We start from the raw sequence: 24244 nt of genomic DNA, 5'->3' as shown, positions 1-24244 counted from the left end.
AGAACATTTTTCCAATAAGACTTTAGGGGAAATAGGAGAAATTGTCTGTTTCAGAATTTTTGTCTATAATGTACAATGGGGAACTATTTTCCAGGCCTGAAACCAGATGAACTAAAAATTATTAATGACTACTTTCCAAAGGTAAGATATTGACTGCTGTGGAAAACCTATCTCCCCCCAATCATTGATTATTTCACAAAAAAGGAACGAAACTAATTCCCAAAGACACCCCCACAGGAAGAATCTGGTTCAATGTCTAAGTGTAGCTTCTACTTCTCTACAATGATTCACAAATATACTAGCACAGCTTCAGCAGTTACATGAAATGCTACCAAAAGAAACATCGAAAACTGTATATAGGAATGTGATGAATCAAACATTGTTTCTAGGAAATACAGTAACAGACTTCCTTCTCCTTCATGAAATATGTTTAGGAAAGGTAGAAATCATGTAGGCTGAAAAAGTTTTGCTGGCTAGAAATCAGGGATCTTTCTTTCTTCCTTTTTAGCAACCAAGGGACTTACAGTTAATCTTTTATTTACAACCACAATTGGGCCCAAAAGTTCTGTTGCTAAGTAAGACAGTTGTTAAATGAGTTATGCCCCACTTTACGATCTTTCCTGCCACAACTGTTAAGTTAGTAACACAGTCATTAAGTGAATCTGGCTCCCCCACTGACTTTGCTTATCAGAAGGTCGCAAAAGAGGATCATATGACCCTGGGAGAATGCAACCGTCATACTGTAAATACATGCCAGTTGCCAAATATCTGAATTTTGATCACATGACCATGGAGATCCTGCAATGGTCATAAGTGTGAAAAACGGTCATAAGTTTTTTTCAGTGCTATTGTAACTTTGAACAGTCACTAAATGAATTGTGGTAAGAACTCCTTGTAGCTGGTGGGTTGTGATGAAATAAAACAGGGGTGTCAAACTCAATTTCATTGAGGGCCGCATCAGCATTGTGGTTGCCCTCAGGGGGCCGGGTGGGTATGGCCAGGGTGGGCGTGGCCTACTGGGTGGGCGTGGCTAGAGTGCGTATGGCCTACTGGGTGGGCGTGGCCAGCTCTACATCTTTCGCATCAAGGGTGCCTATGGGGGCCTGGGCAGGGGTGGGACAGATCTGAGGGTCTCTGGAAGAAGGAGGGTCTCTGGGCCAGGGCCAAGGCAGTGGGGGCCGTTCCCTCACTGTTTCCAGGATAGCTTCGTGGGCCACATGAAACCACTTCACGGGCCGGATCTGGCCCCCGGGCCTTGTGTTTGACATGTCTGAAATAAAACATTGGCTTGTCAGGCCAAAGCTCATATATTTCTGGAGGATTGGGGAAAAGTGTACAGCTTAGTTAAAGCTTTCATGGTTTTTCTTTCCTTTTATACAGAAAATTAGTAGACATATCCTTAGAGCTGAACAATAAAAAAGGACTAAGGGCTATACTATATTATTTTCATTCTCCCCCTCTTTAATGCAAGATCTTAACAAACCTGAAAAGTTCTGTTTGTCTTACCAGAAATGTCTCACAAAGAATTCGATTTCCTCGTACGAGGTTCCCTATTGTCATGTGAAAATACGTGCTGCCACTGCTCCAGTTAGAAATTTTATTGAAGGGATAAAGAGCTAAGATCTCCTGTAAAACAACACAAATCATAAATGTTAAGACTGCTATAAAATGAAAAGATCAGTATGTTTGTTTGTTTTTTTAAAAAAGGGACTTGTGGCTATTTGGGGACATCAGATCAGATACTTCTAAGAAGCAATACTTTCATGAGGGTTTTTTCACATTACTCTCCCAACATCTTTTGATTTAAAATGGATTATTTTTAGGGAGAGCTATCCCTAGACCAAATTCTTCTAATCATGGATTGACCTTCCTCAATGGTCACTATTACAATTCAGCTTTGGAGATTCCCTTTCTGGAAGCCATCTCATGACGAGCTTCATTTAGCAATAAGTTTATCCTTTCTAGCTTCACCAGACCTAAGTACAAAAATTTGTTATGATTGATTTTATTTTTCTGTGAAAGAAACCATTCTGGAGAGCCAATCTGAGCAGTAAAGAAAATGATTCAGGCTTCAAAAATCGCTCAGTATATATTCTCAACAGAAATAACAGCATAACTGATACATTCACGGTAATGGTCAAACAGTTATTTACTTGTAAAAGATTTAGACTGTCTCAATCTCTCACAATTCTTTACCTAAGAAATGCATTTAATTAATTCTAGCATAAATCAATTGTGTGCACCTTTTCCAGATTATAATTAAGGTTTTTAAAAAGATCTCTTACCTTAGTCTTTGAATGTATTATGGAAATCCCTTGCCTGTTGATAGCAATCAATACTATGTCAGGGAAACTTGGTTCTGATGTTTGCTAGTAAAATAGAAGAAGGCAGAATGTGGTTCACAGGGCTGTTTTTTCATATCGTAACATTAATTGTCATTCTGTTATTAAGCACTGGAATCACCAGAACTATGGAACAAATTACAGCAGGAATAGGGGTAGGTGAAAAGCTACTCTTGAGAGGCAACTGAAATAGATTAAGGCCATGAGAATGAGTCCTCTTAGAATTTACAGTAGCGAGCAATCCATAAAATATTTCTTTTAGACAAAAAACTTTAGATGGTGGCACTCCTCCTCCTCCTCCTAGAGGCCTGGAACCATTGAACTGACCTTCACTTCAAAGAAGGCTGAACCAAATGTTGGCCAACGATATATGAACTTCAAGAAGGCAACTTTGGCCTCATCCACACTTTTTTGTCCAAGTTTGTTGACAGCAGAAATAATATTCTGTAATATAACATGAATCAAAACTAATCAGTTTTTCCCCCATTAGAACTGTTTTCTTGGGTAGGGAGAAAGTAGTCTTTCCTTGTACACATAAACTGATTTACTTCACACAAACTGATTTACTTTAGAAGTTTTCACTCCAGGATTAAAAATAACATATTTTGCTATAGGCAAAAATGATGGCACGGAGCACTGTAAATTATTCCTTCAAATTAAACCACCAAATAAGAAGTCAAAGAAATAAGTAAAGTGTGGGACCTGTAACAATTAAACAGAAGTATAAGAATTGCAGTTTCTGAAATGATTGTTATCAGTGAGAAATTTTGCAAGAAGTGGACTAGACTTATTTGCAGATGAATCTTTGGGGTGGCATATAAATTATGGGAAATAAATAAATTATGGGAAATAAATCAGTAGCTTTACAATGCTGATCAAAAGAGGAAGACCAATGTAAGTTTTAAATAATATACAATACTAAAGTAATATAAGATCCTTTATACCCGTTTCCACTCCTCTGGAGATAGTATTGGAATCATGTTCTCAGGCACTAGTTCCTTCAGTATTTTAGGTATTGCAGCATGTTGTGTTCGGTCACAGTTAAAACGAACTCTGAAAATCAGCCCAGCCAATTGGATAGCATCCTCTTTTGAGCACTTGTGATAGCCTCGCAGATACTTTGGCAGTTCCTGAAACAAAGACCATCAGTACATTGACTCATGCTGGCTGAAAGGTACATGTAAAGGAGATGTTAGCACTGACTGAGATTATTTGCATATTTGAAATGATGTGTTCATAATGAAAACATGAAAATATTTGTGCTGTGGCATCTAGATCTTATTTCTAGTAAGAGTTTTGCAAGATTTTTATTTTGCAATAAAACGCCAAACTGGAAGTAGAAAACCTCTGGTTCAGACACATTCTGAAAGCTTGCTTTTTTTGGTTAGCTGTGACTGTTCCAAAATGTTATTTAAGATACCTGCAGTGTAAGCTGTAAAACATTAGTTTTCCATTTTTGTTCAGTTATCATGAGGATGATTGATATTTTAATTTGATTAATTTCAGTTTTACCAATCCTATGTATACACCCAAGGGATCTATCTCATTGCTACCAAGTCTATTGTATAACCAGTATTCATACATGTTGTGAAATGTCTATATTTTGATAATCATATATACAAATAAAAGCAAACAATAATTGATGCAAACATTCATTAAGATAATAGTCCAGCCTGCTAGTGATTATTTCACTGCTATCATCAATCCAGTTTACCTGATGATAATGAAAGATGCAATCAGCCTTCAAATCTTTCCCAGGTATCACATTCAGCCACAACTTTCTCATGAAATATACCTGATAATTCATAGTGGTGGGAAACACTAGAGAAGCAATGTCAGACATTTAAGTAAAACATTTCAAAGAGACATGTACAAACACTTAAAATTCTTACTTCTATTCCTGATATCTCCTAAACACATAGATATAAACTACACTGAACCAGAGCATGAGGAAAATAAGCTTTCTATAACAGCTGGGAAAAAGATATATTATTTTTCAAGTCAATTATACTTTGGGTGATAAATATTCAATAAATCCATGTTTCTGCCTAAATGTCTTAGCTATTTCAATACATTTTTTTTCAAGAAGAGATGATCAACATAGAATTGGTAGCCAATTCCAAATGGGTTGAGATTGTCCATGATTCTACCAAACTCTTCAGCCAATATGATCATTCACATTCTCAACCTTATGAGAGTTGCAGATGGGAGAAAGCTGATGGAGCATACATGTTATGCGTCCTAAAACAGTTTTAGGTTACTTTAAAGCAATTTTTCCTTATCACAAAAAGACATCTTCTATCAATTTAATAGCTAAATAACAAAAAAATCCATGGCAAATGGTTTGCTTCAATTTAATAGCTAAATAACCAAGAAATTTACCTGGTTTTTTGGAACAGTAACTCAAAAGTCTGCAGAAGACTGCAGAAGGAAACTTGAGGTTAGAAAGATTTCATTTTTATCTTGTTTTGTTTGTGGTTATGTATTATACAAAAATATCTCAGATACTATAAATCACCTTTAATAAAGCTAGGACCCAAAAGAGCCCCCATATTTCATCTTTTCATGTTCATACCCTCTTTTCCTGGCCTATTCTTCTGAGTCCAGTCAGTCACTTGCCTCAAGGAGTCAAAGAAGTAATCTGCTTCATTCTGGCTGATCACCTAGAACAGATAATAAAAGGGAGCTGAGTTACTACAAAAAATTGAATTATTAATTGTCTGAGATAACATTCCAGAAGAAACAGCATAAGAAATTGTCAGCTGCCTTTCTGGCACAGTTAAAGATGCTTTCTTATATCAGGATCGTTTCCCTCACACAAGCAGTCTGTTTCTGCTCTTACATTATTAACTGGGTAATTTTTGTAGGTCCCTATTTAAGAGCAGCAACTCCACTTTTTCTGTACTGGAGCCAAACTTGCAGAATTAATGGAATTGAAGCTGTAGGTATGCATTGATTGATTGATTGATTGATCAAATTTATATAGCCACCCATCTCAGAAAAAGTTATTTTGAGAAGTGAGCAACACTCAGATAAAACAACACATGTATAAATTATAATTATAATTGTAAGTGGCCTCTTTTTAGTTTCAATGTATGAGGGAGTTGTTATTTTATTTTTATTTTTTTTTATTTTTTATTACATTTATATCCCGCCCTTCTCCGAAGACTCAGGGCGGCTTACAAGCTTAGCAGTAGCCTTCATTCTATGTATATGCCTGCTTGTTAGGGCTTAGTTTAAAATGTAACTTTTAACATAGAGATTAACTTAACTTGTTTATCTTCATGGACTTTATACACTGAATGTTATTGTTGCTTATTATATATTTTTCGAAATTGTCTAAAGCTAAAAGTTGTTGGACTGAATTGCAAATAAAAGTCACTGAATTAAAATAACATCATCATTAATCCCTTTAGAATGTAACTCAAACAGAATAAAGAACAGAAATGAAACAAAAACTGCAGAGCAGTGACAGAAGTGAGGCACAGTGGAGATAATATAGAATAAGATGACCAAACAGCCATTTGGATACATGAGGAATAAGAAGCAAAAATATTTTTAGACCCATCAAAACTTTCTAGTTCTCCAAATCTCTTCATCAGATAGAACTGATATATTAATGTCAAATTACCTTATCTGAAATCTTGATAAAGAGGCTAAATCCATCCAAGGAACTCAATTCCATCTTGTTGCCAATCATCTGACATAGATCCCATACTTTTGTGTTTGTTCCTACATCAAAAACCTGGAACATAAGAACAGTTTAGATTAGTTTGGAAGGAAAAAGAAAGACGTACAGACTGCTAAAAGTAGGCTAACTGCCTACTTGGCTGTTTGTTTCTGGAAAATAAAGCAAAATATATTTAAGAACACAATGTGATTATCTGATGGTGAAAAAAGCAACAGAAGATGAGCATCATGTTATCACCCCTTATGATTTGCTCAGGTGTGCCTAAATGGAACCCAGTAGATAGATTAGATAGATGATAGATAGATAGATAGATAGATAGATAGATAGATAGATAGATAGATAGATGATAGATAGATAGATAGATAGATAGATAGATAGATAGATAGATAGATAGATAGATAGAGACAGACAGACAGACAGACAGACAGACAGACAGACAGGAAAGAAAGAAAGAAAGAAAGAGAAAGAAAGAAAGAAAGAAAGAAAGAAAGAAAGAAAGAAAGAAAGAAAGAAAGAAAGAAAGAAAGAAAGAAAGAAAGATAGATAGATTATAGGCTGCCCATCTTACCTCAAGGTGACTCTATTACAACAACAACAACAACAACAACAACAACAACAATAATAATAATAATAATAATGTTAAATAAAATAAAATAAAATAAATAAATAAATAAAAGTTGGAAAGGACCTTGGAGGTCATCTAGTCCAACCCTCTACTCAGGCAGGAAACCCTATACCATTTCAGGCAAATGGCTGTCCAGTCTCTTCTTAAAAACCTCCAGTGTTGGAGCATTCACCACTTCTGGAGGCAGGATGTTCCACTGGTTAATTGTTCTAACTGTCAGGAAGTTTCTCCTTAGTTCTAGGTTGCTTCTCTCCTTGACTAGTTTCCATCCATTGCTTCTTGTCCTGCTTTCAGGTGCTTTGGAGAATAGCTTGACTCCCTCTTCTTTGTGGCAGCCCCTGAGATATTGGAACACTGCTATCATGTCACCACTCACTGTTCTCTTCATTAAACTACTCATACCCAATTCCAGCAACCGTTCCCTATATCTTTTAGCCTCCAGTCCCCCAATCATCTTTGTTGCCCTTCTCTGTACCCTTTCTAGAGTCTCAACATCTTTTTTACATCATGGTGATCAAAACTGGATGCAGTATTCCAGGTGTGGTCTTACCAAGGCATTGTAAAGTGGTATTAGTACTTCATGTGATCTTGATTCTATCCCTCTGTTAATGCAGCCTAGCACTGTGTTGGCTTTTTTGGCAGCTGCAGCACACTGCTGGCTCATTTTGAAGTGATTGTCTACTAGGACTCTGAGATCCCTCTCACAGTTACTACTATTGAGCAAGGTACCACGTATACTGTACCTGTGCATTTGATTTTTCCTGCCTAAATGTAGAACCTTACTTTTTTAACCATTGAATTTCATTTTGTTAGATAGCGCCCAGTGTTCGAGTCTGTCCAGATCCTCCTGTATTTTAAGCCTATCTTCTGGAGTATTGGCTATTCCTGCCAGCTTGGTGTTGTCTGCAAATTTGATGAGTTCCCCTTCTATCCCTTCATCCAAATCGTTGATGAAGATGTTGAAGAGCACTGGGCCCAGAACAGAGCCCTGGGGCACCCCACTACACACTTCCTTCCATGTAGATGCAGTTCCACTGAGAACCACACGCTGGGTACGGCCTGTCAGCCAGCTACGAATCCATCTGGTGGTGATGCTATCTAACCCACATTTTTCTATCTTATCAAATAGTAGGTTGTGATCTGCTTTATCAAATGCCTTACTGAAGTCCAAGTAAATTATATCTACAGCATTCCTCTGGTCCACTAATTTTGTCACTTGGTCAAAGAATGTAATAAGATTTGACTGGCATGATCTGTTTTTGACAAACCCATGTTGACTTTTAGTGATGACTTTGTTCGCATCAAAGTGTTCGCTGATTTGTTGTTTGATTATCTTTTCCAGAATCTTCCCAGGTATTGAGGTCAGGCTGATAGGTCTGTAGTTTCCTGGATCTATTTTTCCCCCTTTTTTGAAGATGGGAACTACATCAGCTCTCTTCCAGTCCTCTGGTAGTTCCCCAGTGCTCCAGGATCTTTGAAAAATATAGTTCAGTGGTTCTGAGATCACTTCTGCCAGTTCCTTGAGAACTTTGGGGTGTAAACCATCTGGTCCTGGTGATTTGAACTCATCTAGGCTGGACAGGTGCTCACTTATCCTTCTGACTCACCATAACAGTTTCTCTCAATAGTCACTTCTTCCAAGCTGACTTTTTTTCTCTCTCTTCCCCACCCATTCCACAGAGGGTGATGACATTTTTATCCCACCTTATATGTAACTCAAGAGGGCAAGGATACTTTACTCCTCCCTCCTATTCCCGCTCTCCCACCCATAATAACAAATATTAAACCTGGGATATATATCAAATATGAAAATAAAAGAACTTATCCTCACCTGCTCTGTCTCATTTGGAAAATGAACCTTGTGAGAAATCTTGGTGATATTATTCTGAATTGCATCCACTTCCACACTGTGTGGAGCCCACTTCCGACAGCCACTCCTGAAGAACAGAAATACAAATGACTCTTAGAACTACCTTTAATGGAGAAGTTCTTAATGCTAGCACAAGAGAGTCAATTTTCACCAGCCTCACAGGAAAGGTAGTTGAGATGGGGGTAAAAATAGAGACAACTAAAGCTGAAGGTTTTTTTAAAAAAAAACACCATAAACACAGTTTCTACACATGCATGCAATAAAATATCATATATATTTTGGACCAGAGAGTGAAGGGAGAGAAAACAAATTGCATTCACAAAAATACCTTAACAAAACCACTAAAGGATGAGGAGACTAAATTAATCTCTCCTCAGGAAAGGAAGATTGTCCTCTTCATAATGATTGTAGATTGGTTTATACATTATATAGACTTTATAGACCTGAATAGCATTCTGTAATTATTTAAAGAATAAAAAGCATGAGCCAATCACAGAGAATTAAAAACAACCTTGTACCTCATCACTTTTTGGATCCTATGTCTGCATTCCAATGCCAGGTTCTCTTTCAGACGAGTCTCAGTGAACTTCTGAACATGTTTCAGCAATGATTTACTAGGTGGAAAAAGGCCTGTACAAAGCCACAGTAACTGCCAACCACTGTTCAGGCTATACCTGCCAATTTGATGAATAATTTCAAAATTTGCATACAAATATCCAAAACCTAAGCCAAAAATTCTTCAGACTTAGAAATCTATTAGGCAACTGATTTTACGATTTGTGCTTATAGTAATTTTTTGTTGTGAAACTCAAGGAGTTTCTGGAATCTAAATGCAGCCTCCCCTCCCCCACCGATCCATAGATCAATTTGTTCTTTGTTGTTACAACCACTGATATAAAATCTATCCTATTGAGAGAACTTCCAATTTAATGCTCCAACTTGGCACGTCCAGTGCCAGCCAAATGGTCATGTCAATTTGAAATATTTGGTTGGAAATACTTTTTCATTACCTGTTGTGGTTTTCTGTTAACTGTTTCAAGATCTGACAGTAGACCTCATCTTGCAGAGTATCCTCCTGGATTGCCACTAAAAATATCTGGTCAGTAAGTTCCACAGGAGATCTCTCTTGCTTTGAGGGATAATCTCCCATGTATTTCATAATGGGTGAGCAAAAAAAAATATAAGGAAAGATATACCCCCAAAAATAAGTACAACTACAAACCAACTCAATACTCCTGCAGCAAGTAACTACTTAGTAAATGCTCTTTAGTAGAAGCTACATTTGACTATTAAGATAATGCTGTCTTACATACCTATCTTATACTAACTCATTTTGTTGCCCAAAACTTTTTGTTTTGGCCTAATTCTCTTAGCATAATGAATTTGTTTGCTCTGGCAATCACCGTTAATGTAATTTTTCTCCTGGATTATCCAATTTGGTTACCTAAAATCTAGATCCACTCTTCATCCTCTTCTCAATTTTCTGCACACGGATAAATTAAACCATGTCAAACAATTAACAAACATGCAAAGGTATTTATCAATACCTATCTGTTTCTTCATTTTTTAAATTAAAAATAGTTCCAAGTCAGGCACCAAGGCGTAGAATCCAGTTCAGAGAAAATAATTATATTCTGCCTATTACCAAATAAACTGACTTTAGCGTGAAGGATATCAATGAAGGTCTGGCAAGCAAAGTCCAAGAGGTCTGGATTAGAACACACCTTCTTTAGCAAAGGCCTTTTCAGGGGCTCCCTAGAATGAGCCCACAGATGATCCCGCCCTCGGGACTTGGGTAAAACAGCCTTGCTGATTGACTCCTTCTCAGGTACTCTGAAGAAACATAAAAATGTTTCAAACCATAGTCTGATCAATATAGACAACTAATTTATATCTGCTGCTTACAGGCCAATATACCCTAGTTAGGATCTGGATCTTCCCTAAGGTTCTCTAGCCCTACCATCACATACCACTCAGAATTAGAATTAATTCATAAAGTAACAACAAGACAAAGCCATTTTCATATAGCAAAATCCTATGCCTCTCTGTTAACATCTATCAGAAAGAATCAAACAAATTAAAAAGTTGATATGGATATAAATCATGTTGTCAAACGGTGATTTTTTTTCTTACAAAAGGGGCCTTTAGGAATGAGAGGAAACACTTGAATGTTTGAACCTGAATCTAGAAAATGTGTAACTCTATCAAGCTTTGAAATTAAAGAGCTATATGTGCTGGGATGGTCTGTTATGGACTGATGAAAGACTCAGAGAGCAACATAGGACTCGGTCTTTCTAACTTACAGACATGGCTGTAATGAATGGGGGTTGAAGATAGAAGAGGATCTGTCTGTCTCTTCAATATACCCACAGGGTGGCAAGGTGGCTGTGGCAAGGTGGTGCTGGCAAGTTGTTCCAATCAAGCTTGTATGTTCTACAGAGGAATATCCCATGTAAATGCAGTGAAGCAGCACCATTTTGCCCCCTCTAATGCCTTTGTGTGCTGTGATTATTTAACGCTAGTATTCTCTTGCAGCACTAATCAGCACTAGTGCAGTCAGGATTAGTTTATGAAAGCTAACTTTAAGATAGCACTTCAATATTGCTAAGCAGGAAAGCTCTTTCTGTACTTCACTCTATTTTTTGTACATTAGACACAACAATTTATGTCCTTCACACAGAACAATCACACATGGACCAGATACCCTTTTCTAGCAGACCAGTATGGAAGACAAAATAGAATTTAATAACTAATACAGGTTTTAATGCAACACTCATCGATTCTTCCTCAGTTAGGCTTAAAAGGTGACAAAGGTATGCTTTTCAAGGAACTGTATAAATGGTATAAAACACAATAAGGTATACCTGAAGTGCTCATAGGAGAATTCTTCCAGAGTATATGGCTTCACATTTGCATTTTCTTCCTCAGGTTCTTCCACATGAGAGTTTAGAGACACTAACCTCCGTTGTTCAGGTGACATCATCAGCAAGCTCTGGAAAAATAAGGTCATTTGAAGACACTCCACTTATTGCCATGGCAGCCACATAATATCAGAAATTAATTCCATGTATGGATTTTCAGGAAAAGATTTGTGAGCAGGACTTCTCTTTCTGCTAGGTTTGCTCAAACGTGTTTGTCAGAAAAAGACAAGGAAGGAAGCATATCAGCGTTGAGAGGAGTCATCCCAAAAAGGATTCTCAAAGGGGCTATTGCTGTACTTGAGCAAGACCAATGGAACACATTATGAAATTTAGCAATTAATTATTATATATCTAAGTGCGCTCCCACAGGGAGGGTCTTCTCAGGGTGCCACCGGTAAGAGATTGCCGGCGGATGACACCCAGGGATAGGGCCTTCTCAGTGGGTGCGCCTGCCCTTTGGAACCAGCTGCCAGTGGAGTTGAGGACTGCCCCCGACCTCCATTCATTCCGCCGGGACCTGAAGACCTGGCTCTTCGAGCTCTCTGGCCCAGGCTGAGAATTAATCTTAATTTTAACTGGGGTTTTATTTATGCAGGGACAAATATAATTTTTTTTAAATTTGTTTTTAACTTTTGTATCTTGGTTTTTTAATCATCCTGTAAACCGCCCTGAGTCCTTCGGGAAAGGGCGGTATATAAATGTAATAAAATAAAATAAAATAAAATAAATAAATAAATATTTAGGCCAATGGACAATATTTTTATCTCACATAGATTCTGATGACAATCTTATAAGAATAATCACATTTATAATATATTAGTTACCTATGGATTACAGTAATTTTCTGTGCAGGCTTGATTATGCTGTTATATAAAGCAAGGCAGGAAAATTAGTATCAGGGCAAAGTTAACTTTTAAGACCAAAAAACTAAAAAAAGGGGGGGGGGAATCTGTCTGAGCATCACTGTTAAACACAGAATTGAGGTCCCAAGTTAAAGGGAAAATTCCAAGTGGAGAGTAAAACATCCTTAAATCTGCTATTAGAGAAAACACTGCAATAGTTTAATATCCAAACATGTAAATTAGCATGTAGAAAGTACACCTGAAGCTGTACAAAGATTTAGGGACCAATGTCTATCAATGCCTAAAAAGATTGGTATTCCACATATTGAAAAGAAAGGGAGAATATCACTTATTACTTGGATTCATTAATCTCTTCAATAATTAGAAGCCTGTTTTCAAGTCAACAGTTTTGAAAAGATGCAGAGAAGAGGTTTAGGACTGCTTACTATGCTTGTTGGATTGAGGCTATCACAAGGAATTAGTCAAACATTGTTAGAAGGAACAGCACAGCATCTAAACTCTAATCTTTTTTAATCTGGTCTCTGTAAGCATCAGGATGGCCTAAGATACCTCTCCTTTACTGCAGTTAAAAAGACTGCTCTGTGTGACTTTTTTAAAAAGAAATTCTTGCAATGAAAAAAATGAAGTGGGAATTTGGCTTAAGTATTCTTACAAATTAAATCTAGCTAGGAGCTGAAGTACTATGCCTTGTTTGCCATCTGGCTAGAAAGGAACAAGATAAACTGGAATGGTAAAGAATATCTTAGAGGTTGACAAAGAGCTATTTTAGAAGAGTGCCCCTCAAACCTTCTTTTTTCCACTATTAGTTTACTATCTTTATTATTCAGGGGATAGAGTGGCAGTCATTTGTCCGAGTTAAGCATTGCATCTGCATTATTTGATCCTTACCAATATTTGACTGGAAGGCTTTGTAACTGTAGGGATGATATAGATGGTCTCTAATAACACAAGCCCAGAAACATTGGTTCGCTCATTTTGAGCAGGGATCCAGCCTTGATTTTCTCCTAGTCTTTTGTCTTGGGTTAAAATCAACAAGTCCCCCTTTTTGAAGGCCAAAATGGTAGTGTCACCTGGAAAATAAAAACTGAAGCATATTATTTCAGCTATTATACATCAAATATAAAGTGTATGATGAGTCCTCTTTCTGACAATGAAAAAATACCATTATCTCTATTTTGTGTAAGCATAGATATTTCAGGCTATGTCATACAGTGGCTATAACATATTTAACATCAGTGTTTTCTACCACTTCTTCATCTAGCATTACTGGGAAAAGAAAATAGCCTGATGACCTTTTTCTCTGCAATTGATAGTGTACACCACTAGGAAAAGTCAAATTACACAAAGATAACAAGTAAGATACTCATGAATTCCCAAGAAATAAACTGAAAAAAGCCTAAGTAGAACTTGGATAAGAGAACAATATCAACTGGCAGAAATTGGGAGAAAGAGCCCAATCCCAATTTTTTCTAGCCGATCATGTTTCTTGAGAAAAGAGTGTAAAAACAATGTATAAACAAACTCTTTCAAGAGAGAGATTATGATAAGGATCTGATACATCTGTAGCTGTTTTTGCATCACCTTACTGTGCCTACCCTATATTACTTGGCCCAGTGGAGAATGGCATAAGAATGGATCCACATATTGCACATGTTACTCTCTTTTTCTTCCTTTTTTTCTGTTCTCTTGCACTTTATATTCTTTTTCTTTTCAGGTTTCATTTGTACTGTCTTTTATTATTTTTAAATAAATATTATTAATTGTTATATCTTATAGCAGTTGAACTTTTTCCTCTCCGTGCTATAGATTTTTTTTTCTGTTGAACAACAACAAAAAATAAACATATCTAAGTTACCTTGCAGCTTTTTGTCTTGTATTGCCACCGCATAAAGTGATCGCTTTTTCAGTCCTTCCAGGAACATGACTATTAATTCTGCAATTGCAACACTATTGACAGATGTTAAGACAAACTCTTCACCACGCAGTGTGCTAAGGGTGCAGCTTTGTCCAAATGTCTTGACTCCCCTGTAGTCACAAAATATTTCAAAAGAAAATAGTTTGTAAAATGGCAAGAAAACAAAAATCTGATATCCTTCAACTTCTAACATATGCAAGGAGTAAACATTTCTAAACATAGAAGTGTTCCAAATGGACAAACATTAGTGCTACCAAAAAAATCATATTATATAGCTTTTTCTTCTTTATAGATATTTTTATACAGGAAAAAATAATATGGTAAGTAAACACAGGAGGGCATAAATGGAAACTCAGAAAGGCCAAAAATGGAAGTCCAGATACTGTGTAAAATCCTGTGAACAAACTTGTATAATCAAAATAGTTGCAATGTTCCTAGAACCTGAAATACTGCTAAGCTTGTAAGCCGCCCAGAGTCTTCGGAGAAGGGCGGGATATAAATGGAATTAAAATAAAATAAATAAATAAAATAAAATAGAATTACTTTGGTTAATTCAACTCCTTCATCTTTCTTTACAGAGATGAATTATATTGCATTAGATTCTCAACCTGGAGGACACAATACTTTAAGAGCTAGAAAAATACTTTCTGAGTAAACAAACTCACTAGGTTTATTCCTTAGGGAGAGAAAACCATGAGGAAAGTGGAAACTATTTCAATTCTTATGACAGAATAACAGAAGAATCAAATACAGACAATGATATGATAGCATTGTCCTAAATGTTGACAAAGAGCTCTTTCCAGTCCAGCAAGTCCAATAACAGTACCTGTTGGTATGGATGCCAGTAATTTCTGGAAAAGACAAGTCTAGGAGTCGTCTTTCAGTGTCATCTAGGAAACATACACCTTTCCAATTAATTGCCACAATGAAATGTTTCTTTGGCAGACTGGGCCCTGCAAGCACAATATAAATAATTAGCCTTTCTCTACTTTTCACTATACCTCCTCCTACACAAAGTATGTTCCCATCACGGTACCTGAGAATTTAGTAACTTCAAAGAATCTAGAAAAGAGCAGAGGCCACTGATCACGGGCAAAGTCTACCAGCTCCTCCTTTACACATTGAGGGGAAATCTGGTCCTGTGTGTAAGCAGCCTACAACATAGAAGGTATATATTGCAGTTCAGTGGGTATGTTTCTTGAATACAGTACATTGCCCAAAGGTCCTAAAGTACCTCCGACAATCTTCACATATTTATTGTTTAATCAGCACATTACAGATAAAAAAAATTACAATGGAAATGAATTTAGGCATTCCATTCATACTCGACTTCCCAGCTACAATAGAAATAGAAGCTAATATTAATGTCAAATCCTACATCATTTGGGTGTTCATACCTTAGCGTGAGCATATGTGATGAGGTTCACCCACTTCTCTTGGGATTTGGATCTTAGTAGCTTTACTGGGATACATTCTTGGAGAATACTTTGAACCAAATCATTTTGGATGGACTCTCCAAATTTGATGTAACAGTATTTGGCTCCAATTTCCACCAAGTCCTCCTCCTATAATAATCAGATTAGTCAGTTTTCTGGAAGAGTTCTTAATCCACCTTCATTCCCTAGGCCTGATTAGCTAGACCAAACAAAAGAAATATTACTGTATTTCCAGGAGAAATAAGCTTAGAATTAGAAAAAAAACCTTCATGGCATGGGATCAGGATACTTGAGGGACCTTTTCATCCTACTGGGATTGGCCCGTCCCACCCATGCTGGCAGAGGAGACATGCTGCAAGTCTCATTGGCCAAGATATCGAGCTGGCTGCATCCAGGAGAAGAGCCTTCTCTACTTTTGTGCCTGCCTTTTGGAATATTTTAAACCCCCCACCCCCCAGAGTGAGATTGGCTCCAAGCCTCCTGACCTGCCACAAGGACTTAAAGACCTAGTTCTGCCAGCTGGCTTGGGGCTCCAATGGAGCGGTTTCACATGGAAGATGGTTGATAGATTAATAACAGATCCTCCCTCCCCATCTTTTAACTGGGCTCAGTAATTGGATCTCTACAGTATTTTATTTATGTCTTTTAGGTTTTGGATAGTTTTTTATCTTTTTAAGATTGTAAGCCACTCAGAGTTACCCTGTGGTAAGAAGAGCAACCAATGAATTTTACAAACAAACAGATAGTATGTAGAGCAATGGATTTAGTATGATAAATCATTCTTGGCAGAGATATGATCTTAAAAAGTCACTTTTTCTCCAGGTGGCTTGGGCCTCATAGCCAGAGTACCAAAAAAATCTACCTTTTCACAGCAGTATTCTCCAAACCGGATGCCACGTATTATCTGATAATAGATGAGTTCAGTGCTGATGGGATCTTCTTTGGAGTTGTGCCAGGGGGTGAAGATCTCTTTTCTGAAGTAGAGACGCCAAGGAGTGTACTGTCCCTGGCCACCCTTCTCTTTTTCCTGTTGTTCACACTGAGAAATGGCATCCATGATGTGATCCCGTCCACTGCCCAGTGACCAGACCTAAGCTCATTGTTAAGGAAAAAAAGTGTGCTCAGGTAAAGAAGCACAGATTGCCTTGAAAAACCTAATATAACAACAATTGAATGAAAATTGCCCAAAAGGCATAAAGAAAAAATAATAGCATTGTGTATAGCTGTGCATAAATAGGATGGCAAAAGGAAGAGATGGTTTCGTATGTTCTTCCACATTAATTTTAGGGCAGGATTGACACAGATTAAGAAGTTACATTATATTAATATTTCTATATATGTCTGGGTAAACAATGAAAAAAATGCCATCAAGAGGCTACCGGATTGCAGCAGGTTAAAAAAACTAGTCTAATAAATTATATATATTCTGAAGTAATAAATAAATTTCCTGGCACGTTTCTTTGTAAATTGCACTAACATTCATTACATATCTCAATTTTTCTAATTCCAAGAATCTCAACTGAAACTTGGCTGTATTTGTCTTGAGGCTAACCTGAAACTTTGCTGACTTAATCTCTGGCTAAAAGGAACCTTAGAATAACTTATACTTTTGGATAGTTACACCTCCTCCTTGAAAAAGCAAGTAGATTGTGGCCTATCCCCTTTAGCTGTATGATCTGGGGGTGGGGGAGAGATAAAGCCTTGGGAGACTCAAGCAGAGAAACCTGGACTAAGATATCGCAAACGATAGTAAAAAATTGACATTTTTTGGATGTTCCTTTTCTTATTCTGAAATAGTTTTATCACATCCTTCACACTCTATTGAAGGGCATTTACTTTAGCAATATTTAATGCCTGTCTTCAATGAGTACTAAGGGTAAGTATCACCACATTCCTTATTAGAGTCACTTTTGTGAAGTTCAGTTTGTGGCACATGGATTACCAGTATGCTCTCTATATCACGGATGGTACCTTAATCCCATTGAAGTACTTAGTAGTAAACTTTCTCAGCTAACACAGTAAGTGATCATAGATCAGCTGCGATAAGATCAATGTCCTGAAATATTTAAGAAGGCCACAGAATTCTTACCCATAGCTGTGGTCTTTAGGCACCAATGGCTTTATTCTACAACTAGATAAGTCCAGTGTTTTGTTTTTGTTTTGCTTCTCTATCCACTTACATTCACAATTGTTGACTGCCTTGTGCCAAGGGACTTCTTGCCAATCTGTGCGCACCTCTACTTTTTACGTTTCTGTCAAGTTTTATTACTACATCATACTATTTGCTCTGCTGCAAATACTGTCTGTCTGTCTGTCTGTCTGTCTCTCTCTCTCTCTCTATCTATCTATCTCTAAATCTATCTATCATTTCATTAATTTCTTTACTCTGTCATTTTATGGCCATCTATTAAATAAATAATTCCAAGAACATTCACAACCTCAACATCCAAGGGGTCTTTATGTAACTTTTGAGCAAATTGGAAAAAAAGTTCACTTAGAATGAGTGTGCAAAGAATGACTTACTTATGTAGCCTGACTAAAATGAACATAAAACATATTGTCAGCATGATAGTGACACGTATGTGAAAAATACATACCCCTTTAGATCATGTGGGTTATTTTGCTCTCAAACAATGACATTCATATGATCAGATTAAATAGAAGAATACATGGAAAAGTCTTCTGGCTGCACCAATTAAAAAAGCAAGATACCAATTCTGATTATGTGAATTGCCTTCAGTTATAAAACCTCTAAGTGCTTTTGGCTGAGGAATTCTGGGAGTTGAAGTCCACAAGTCATAAAAGGGCCAAGTTTGAAGACCCCTGATCAAGAGCCTTGGACTGGCAGCAAAAGAAAAGCCCAAATCATCCAGCCAAGTGTTTTCTGTTCCCACTCTGGGATACAAAAATAATAAATTAGAAATGAAATTATTAAAAAAGTGTGCATTTCCAGTGCATTTATATTGGCATAACACATAACTTCATTTCACCTTATCATACAATGCAATGTAGAGAGAGAAGCCAAATGTGTCTTTCAAGTTCATTTGATCAGCTACCAGCTGGCAGATCTCCTTTGCAGTGGAGGCTGAATCTGCAAGCACTTTGGTACTGTTTCCATTCATCATGATTACACTAAGTGTAATTGGCTTCTTACTCTTGGTTGCCTAAAAAGCAAAGTTAAGAAAGTACTAAGAAATAGAAGTCCATTCCACACATGAAGAAGATTGAATCTCAACTTTTACAATATAGTGTATATAGATTACCTACATCTAAGTAGGAAAGGCTTTGTGAAACTGTTAGAATAGATTAATCAATATTTAACTTTTTCATACCTTTTAGTGCCTTAATGCTAAAAATGTGGCAAATATCTGTAGCTCAGTTGTATGATGAGGGTGGAGATTCATTCTCCGAGCTTGTGGGTTGGTTTCTGAAAATTTCATTACCAGGCTAAGTAAGATTTTCAGCGGAGTTTAGGGGATGTCAGTGTTCCTCTGTTTATAAAGGCTTTGTGTGGGCAGTAGATCTTGTGATGGGGAGGCATGGGTCTTGTGATGGGTCAGTGTGGGTTGCATCAAGTGAGGGTCTTATGATGGGTCATTATGGATCACATCAGCAGCACCGACCCTCAACCAACACACGCAAACCCCCCATGCTCCCCCAGCACTTCACCCCCCATCAAAGGATCCATCACAAGACCCTCACCTGATACGAATCACACCTGACCCATCAGAAGACTCATCACAATGGCAATTCTAATCCAACATAGCTGGGGGATATCAGATTGGAAAAGATTAAATTAGATAGGGTTACCTGTCCTGTCCTATCATACCATAGTTTTTGATGTGAGAAAAGGGAAGATAAAATATAATGTAATTTGGGTAATAGTTACCTGCAGCTCCATCCAGCTAGGTGGTTCAGATCGTGTTCCATTCATATAAGTTCGCCTCAACCTTTCAGAACAATATGGTGCATACAATAATGGTCCACACCGAATGAAATTTAGAAGATACTGAAGTAGCAGGAAGTAAAATAAGTTATTTGAAAGCATATATCCACATAGATTTGTTAGGATCTTCTATAACAGTAAGTAGAACATAATGAAAATGTTTATAGTCAATTCCATATTACTCTTTGTACTTTGAATATCATGTCTCCAGTATAATAATATTCTTTAAATACTCTTTAAGAATGGGCTTGACAAAGTAGAAAGTGAAATCATTTTTTAGGCTGCAAACATGAAAATGTTTGTCCTGTGTCTGAAAACTGCAAATATCAACCTTCAGTGTATAAGACAGAAACAAACTTCACAATGGTATCAAAATCCAAATGTTGCCAATATGACGTTTTTAGGATAGCACTAACACAGAAAGCGGCCAGGAATTGGGAGTGAACAGGAAGAAAGCCAAGATATACAATAAGAAGGGAAACACCAGAAAGAATAGAGAATATTTGCTGCTGAATTTTGCACTAGGCAACTATGGACTAGAGCAGAGCTTAGCAACCTATACCCAAAACCATCTAGCCCATGGTCCTAAATAAAATATATTTACTTCACATGCACAGAAAGAGTGCTTGCTGCCTCCTCAGGCAACCATTTTTACTATGGCTTGACCAGCTGTCTCTGTGCAACTTGTGCAAAAAGTACCCCTGAATGGGACTTCCGGTGGCTCCGCGGCGACGGAGGGAGCCTTCCCGGGCTGCCCGCGGCTCAGCTGGTGCTTTTTCGCCCGAAACAGCGCCGATCAGCTGTTCGGGCGAATCTGAAGCCCCCTCCTCGGGAGAAGAGGAGGGGGTGAGCCCCCAGGTGGGGGTTGAGTTCTCCGGGGCCGCCTGAGCTTGGAGCTTGGGCGGCTGAAGGATTGAACTCCCCCGTAGCCTGGGCTGCTCCCAGCTGACCAGCGTCTCTGCTAATGGAGCAGAGCCAGGCGTCTGCGACCATCCCTGCTTGAAGGAGAGACTATGAAAGGGAAAGAGCAGGCAGAGCAGTACAAGAGGGAAAGATGAAGAGATGAAGAAGATTTTATTTTACTCTCAAGCTTGATGGACTTTGCTTAAAACTTAAAGTGAAAGTGCGTCACAATTGTAAGTAAAAGATGGCGGCTAAACCTCCCCCTAGAACTTTTCGGAGTGCTGGAAATTCTCCGGTGCAACAACAATCATTGCTGCAGGCGTTGCATTCTCCTGATGTATTGACATCGAAGGATCTTGAAAAACATACCCAGTTAATTTTGGAGTCAATGGGTGTTAAATTTCTACAGATGGAGGAGAAATTGGAGAAATTGGAGCAGAGAATGGAAGAAAGGATGGAACAGAAACTTAGAGAAATGAAGGTAGACATTTTGTCCTCAGTGCAAAAAGTTGCTAAATGTGTGGAGGTGCTGGATGATCAAGTGCAAGACTTGATTCAAAAGAATGCTTTATTAGAAGCAAAAGTATTGGAAATTGAAGATTTAAAAGACAAAATCGACAGTGAACAGAGCTTGGCCCAATTTTACCAGATGCAGTTTGCTGTGAGAATTAGAGGCCTAAAAGAGAATATTAAGGAAGATTTAAAGCAGCTGGTTTCTGAGGCTTTTGAGGGAGTATTGAACCATCCAGCATCTGAATTAAAACAAGGTATGGACAAAGTGTTTCGTGTGAATTCGTGGATTGCTAAACAGAGAAAGTTGCCTAGAGATGTGGTGGTTTATTTTGTAAAAAGGGAAATTAGAGATGAAGTTATACAAGCTGCCTACGATACCAAAGTTGTGATTGCTGGTCAACAAGTTTTGGTTCTAAAAGAAATTCCTCCAAAGATTTTAAAGAGAAGGAAGGATTTTATATTTCTTGTGCAAGAGCTCAAGCAAAGAGATATAAGGTTCAGATGGGAGATCCCAGCTGGGTTGAGCTTCATGTATGATGGCAAAAGGTACTGTTTGAGTAATGTGAAGCAAGCGCATGATTTTTATAATAATGTTTTGAAAGTAACCCCATCAACACTTCTGGAAGCTGCAGAGGGATCTGGAGAAGGAGAACATCAAGAGGATGAAGATGCACAGATAGACGAGAAGGGTACAGGAGGAGTTCAAGCTGTAACTCTTTTGGATGATCTTAGAGAACAGAGGGTGACGCGTGCTGCCTTAAAACGCTCAAAAAAGAAAAAAAAATAGGACCAGTAGAAATCTATGGAACTTCCACAAAATATTTATAGTTAAGTGGTAGTTGTGTTTTTTAAAAGTTTTGGGATGTTATGTATGGTAATAGATTTTTTTTTTTTAATTTGGAATTAATGGACAACTTACTACAGAGGAAGAGGAAGAAAGTTTTGTGGGTTAATGTGGGTTAATTTGTGTAAGAACTATTTATTAATGTGCAAATGAGAATATGTTAAGGTAATAGTGAATTGTGGAAGAACATAGATGGGAATGATGCTAGTTCTCTTTTATTTTAGTTTTTTTTATATATTTAGTATTATTAAGGATTGGTTTACTATATACAAGCTAGAGGGTGATGGATTTTAGAGTTTATAATTGTTAGTATATGATTGTTTATGATTGCCTTTTAGATATATACCTTGTATTTTGCTCTGGGAAGTCGGGGGGGGGGGGAGGGGGGAGGAGGGGAAGTGGAGGGGGGGAGGTAGGGGAGGGAGGAGGGGGAGGGGGAGGGGGGGAGATAGGGGGGAGGTAGGGAGGGGAGGAGGGAGGGGGAAGGGGGGTTTTTGTAAAGGAAAATTGTATTTTATAAAACTTTTCAATAAAAAAAAAAAAAAAAAAAAGTACCCCTGAATGGTGGCAGTAGTATGGCTTCTGGCCCCTACACTGAAGACGTTTGTCACCCCAGGGCCAAAAATTTATTTTACACATGATCCTCAATCACTAACTGAGGTAGCTTTCACTATGAGCAAACAATTACAGAATCAGTACCTTCACAAACTGGTCTGAAGGGCAGAAAGAACCAAGGCAGAGTGACAGTAAGATCCAACCTCTATGATAACTAGTTTTATTGTTATTTTCAGTGAGTTGTTTGCAGATCTGGCAATAAATCTCATCCCTGTTACATAAAACAAATAAGCAGGCATTTTGTTACGTTTCAAGTTCATCATCTCAGAGGCTAGCGAACTTTTCTGGCCAGAGATTACATTTAATTACATTTTTTTTTAAAAAAGGACTGTGGTCTCAGTTGGATACAACAAGGATGAAGAGCCAAAGGGTTTGCCTTTCCTCCTTTTGGGAATGTAAGATTTAATGACATTCCTATTTTGCATAATAGGGGAAAAAAGGAAAATCGTAGAAGGGGGGAAAAAGATTTTAAAAACCCAAAACAAAACGAATAGGAAAATGCACAGTTGAAGGGTCATGGCGGAAAGATGGAAAAGCGTTGAAGATATCTCTCATGCTCTGTTACTTGTCATGCATTTTGGTTTTCAGGGTTATTTCATGTCCTGTACATCAGTTTTACCTATAACAATGTTTACTTAAACTATCACGCAGGGAAAACAAATCCAACCAATGAGTCCACTAGACTTCATTCTTGTTATGAAATTGACTGAACAAAAAATGGAGGCTGTCAGGTGAAATTTAAGAGATTTAAAACCTCACACATATATTGTTCTAAGATTAAATGTAATCTTAGCTAAAATATTTTATGACTCTTGTTTAAAAATGCAACTGACATAAAAATAAACAGTATATAGCATTATATTTAAAAATCTTGAAAATCAGCTCAAGAGCAATAGAAATTTTTTTGCTTCAAGCTTCTTGCAAAGAAAATTAAAAATGATATCGGCCATCAGAAGAAATAATCTTCAGAATTTTAATGTCAGACGTACAAGGAACAAGTGTCATAGCCACCAACCTCATAATTAGTGATATCAGGAACACCACTGATAAAGCTAAATAGCTTTTTATATAGCCTTATTCCACACACATACACAATTACAATCCCTGAAGGAAACCTGAGTTTTATTCAAGCCATTTTAAGATGAACTTCTGCATCTGGATCTGTGCATTTCCTATTGAAAATAAAGGTATTATTTAATAAATGTAATACCTGATGGCAGGACGCAGGATAGCATTTCCAATGATAAACTGCACTTTTTCAAGGTTAGACATAGGCCTCTCAGACTCAGAGCATTCCTCCTGAAACATATCTTCCCCATCCATCAACTGGCTTTTTATCTAAAATAAACATAAAACCATTCGACCTCTTGATTAGGATTATTTTAAAAGGCACCCAATCCATGCAAGAACAGAAAACCAGCTCAGCCCCTCCAACCTGGTCCACTTTAAATGGTTGGACCAGACCACAGGTCTGCAACCCGCGGCTCCGGAGCCGCATGCGGCTCTTTCAGCGGCTCCCAGTCCTCTGCCATGTGCAGTCCCCTCCCCAAAAAAGTGGGACTAAAAAAATTCAACCAATCAATTCAACCATCAAGGAGCCTTGATGGAGCAGAGGGCTAATGCCTCCTTAAGTAACACCAGCTGCCTGCCATTAGTGCAGGTTCGAGTCCCACCAGGCTCAAGGTTGACTCAGCCTTCCATCCTTCCCAGGTAGGTAAAATGAGGACCCAGATTGTTGGGGGCAATTAAGCTGACTTTGT

At 37.7% G+C, this 24244-nt stretch overlaps 1 protein-coding gene across 1 annotated transcript in view; it reads right to left on the bottom strand.

Annotated features, from left to right (window-relative positions):
• MYO7B (myosin VIIB) overlaps nt 1-24244 on the bottom strand; it is a gene marked incomplete at its 5' end in the record, with an annotated part of 71435 nt that overhangs the window by 3031 nt on the left and 44160 nt on the right. Inside the window, 22 exon segments of the mRNA XM_083363289.1 lie at nt 1507-1626; nt 2286-2369; nt 2670-2786; nt 3287-3472; nt 4057-4163; nt 4918-5005; nt 5974-6087; nt 8490-8595; nt 9047-9202; nt 9539-9692; nt 10174-10361; nt 11393-11520; nt 13201-13382; nt 14168-14337; nt 15054-15180; nt 15264-15381; nt 15625-15792; nt 16526-16753; nt 18654-18827; nt 19553-19672; nt 22569-22695; nt 23695-23822. Of these exon segments, the coding sequence (XP_083219415.1) occupies nt 1507-1626; nt 2286-2369; nt 2670-2786; nt 3287-3472; nt 4057-4163; nt 4918-5005; nt 5974-6087; nt 8490-8595; nt 9047-9202; nt 9539-9692; nt 10174-10361; nt 11393-11520; nt 13201-13382; nt 14168-14337; nt 15054-15180; nt 15264-15381; nt 15625-15792; nt 16526-16753; nt 18654-18827; nt 19553-19672; nt 22569-22695; nt 23695-23822 (3090 nt within the window).

The sequence above is a fragment of the Vipera ursinii genome (genome assembly GCF_947247035.1).
Source record: "Vipera ursinii genome assembly, chromosome: 5".
Lineage (NCBI taxonomy): Eukaryota > Metazoa > Chordata > Lepidosauria > Squamata > Viperidae > Vipera > Vipera ursinii.
The sequence above is the reverse complement of the archived record's forward strand: the minus strand, read 5'-3'. Positions and strand labels throughout refer to the sequence as shown.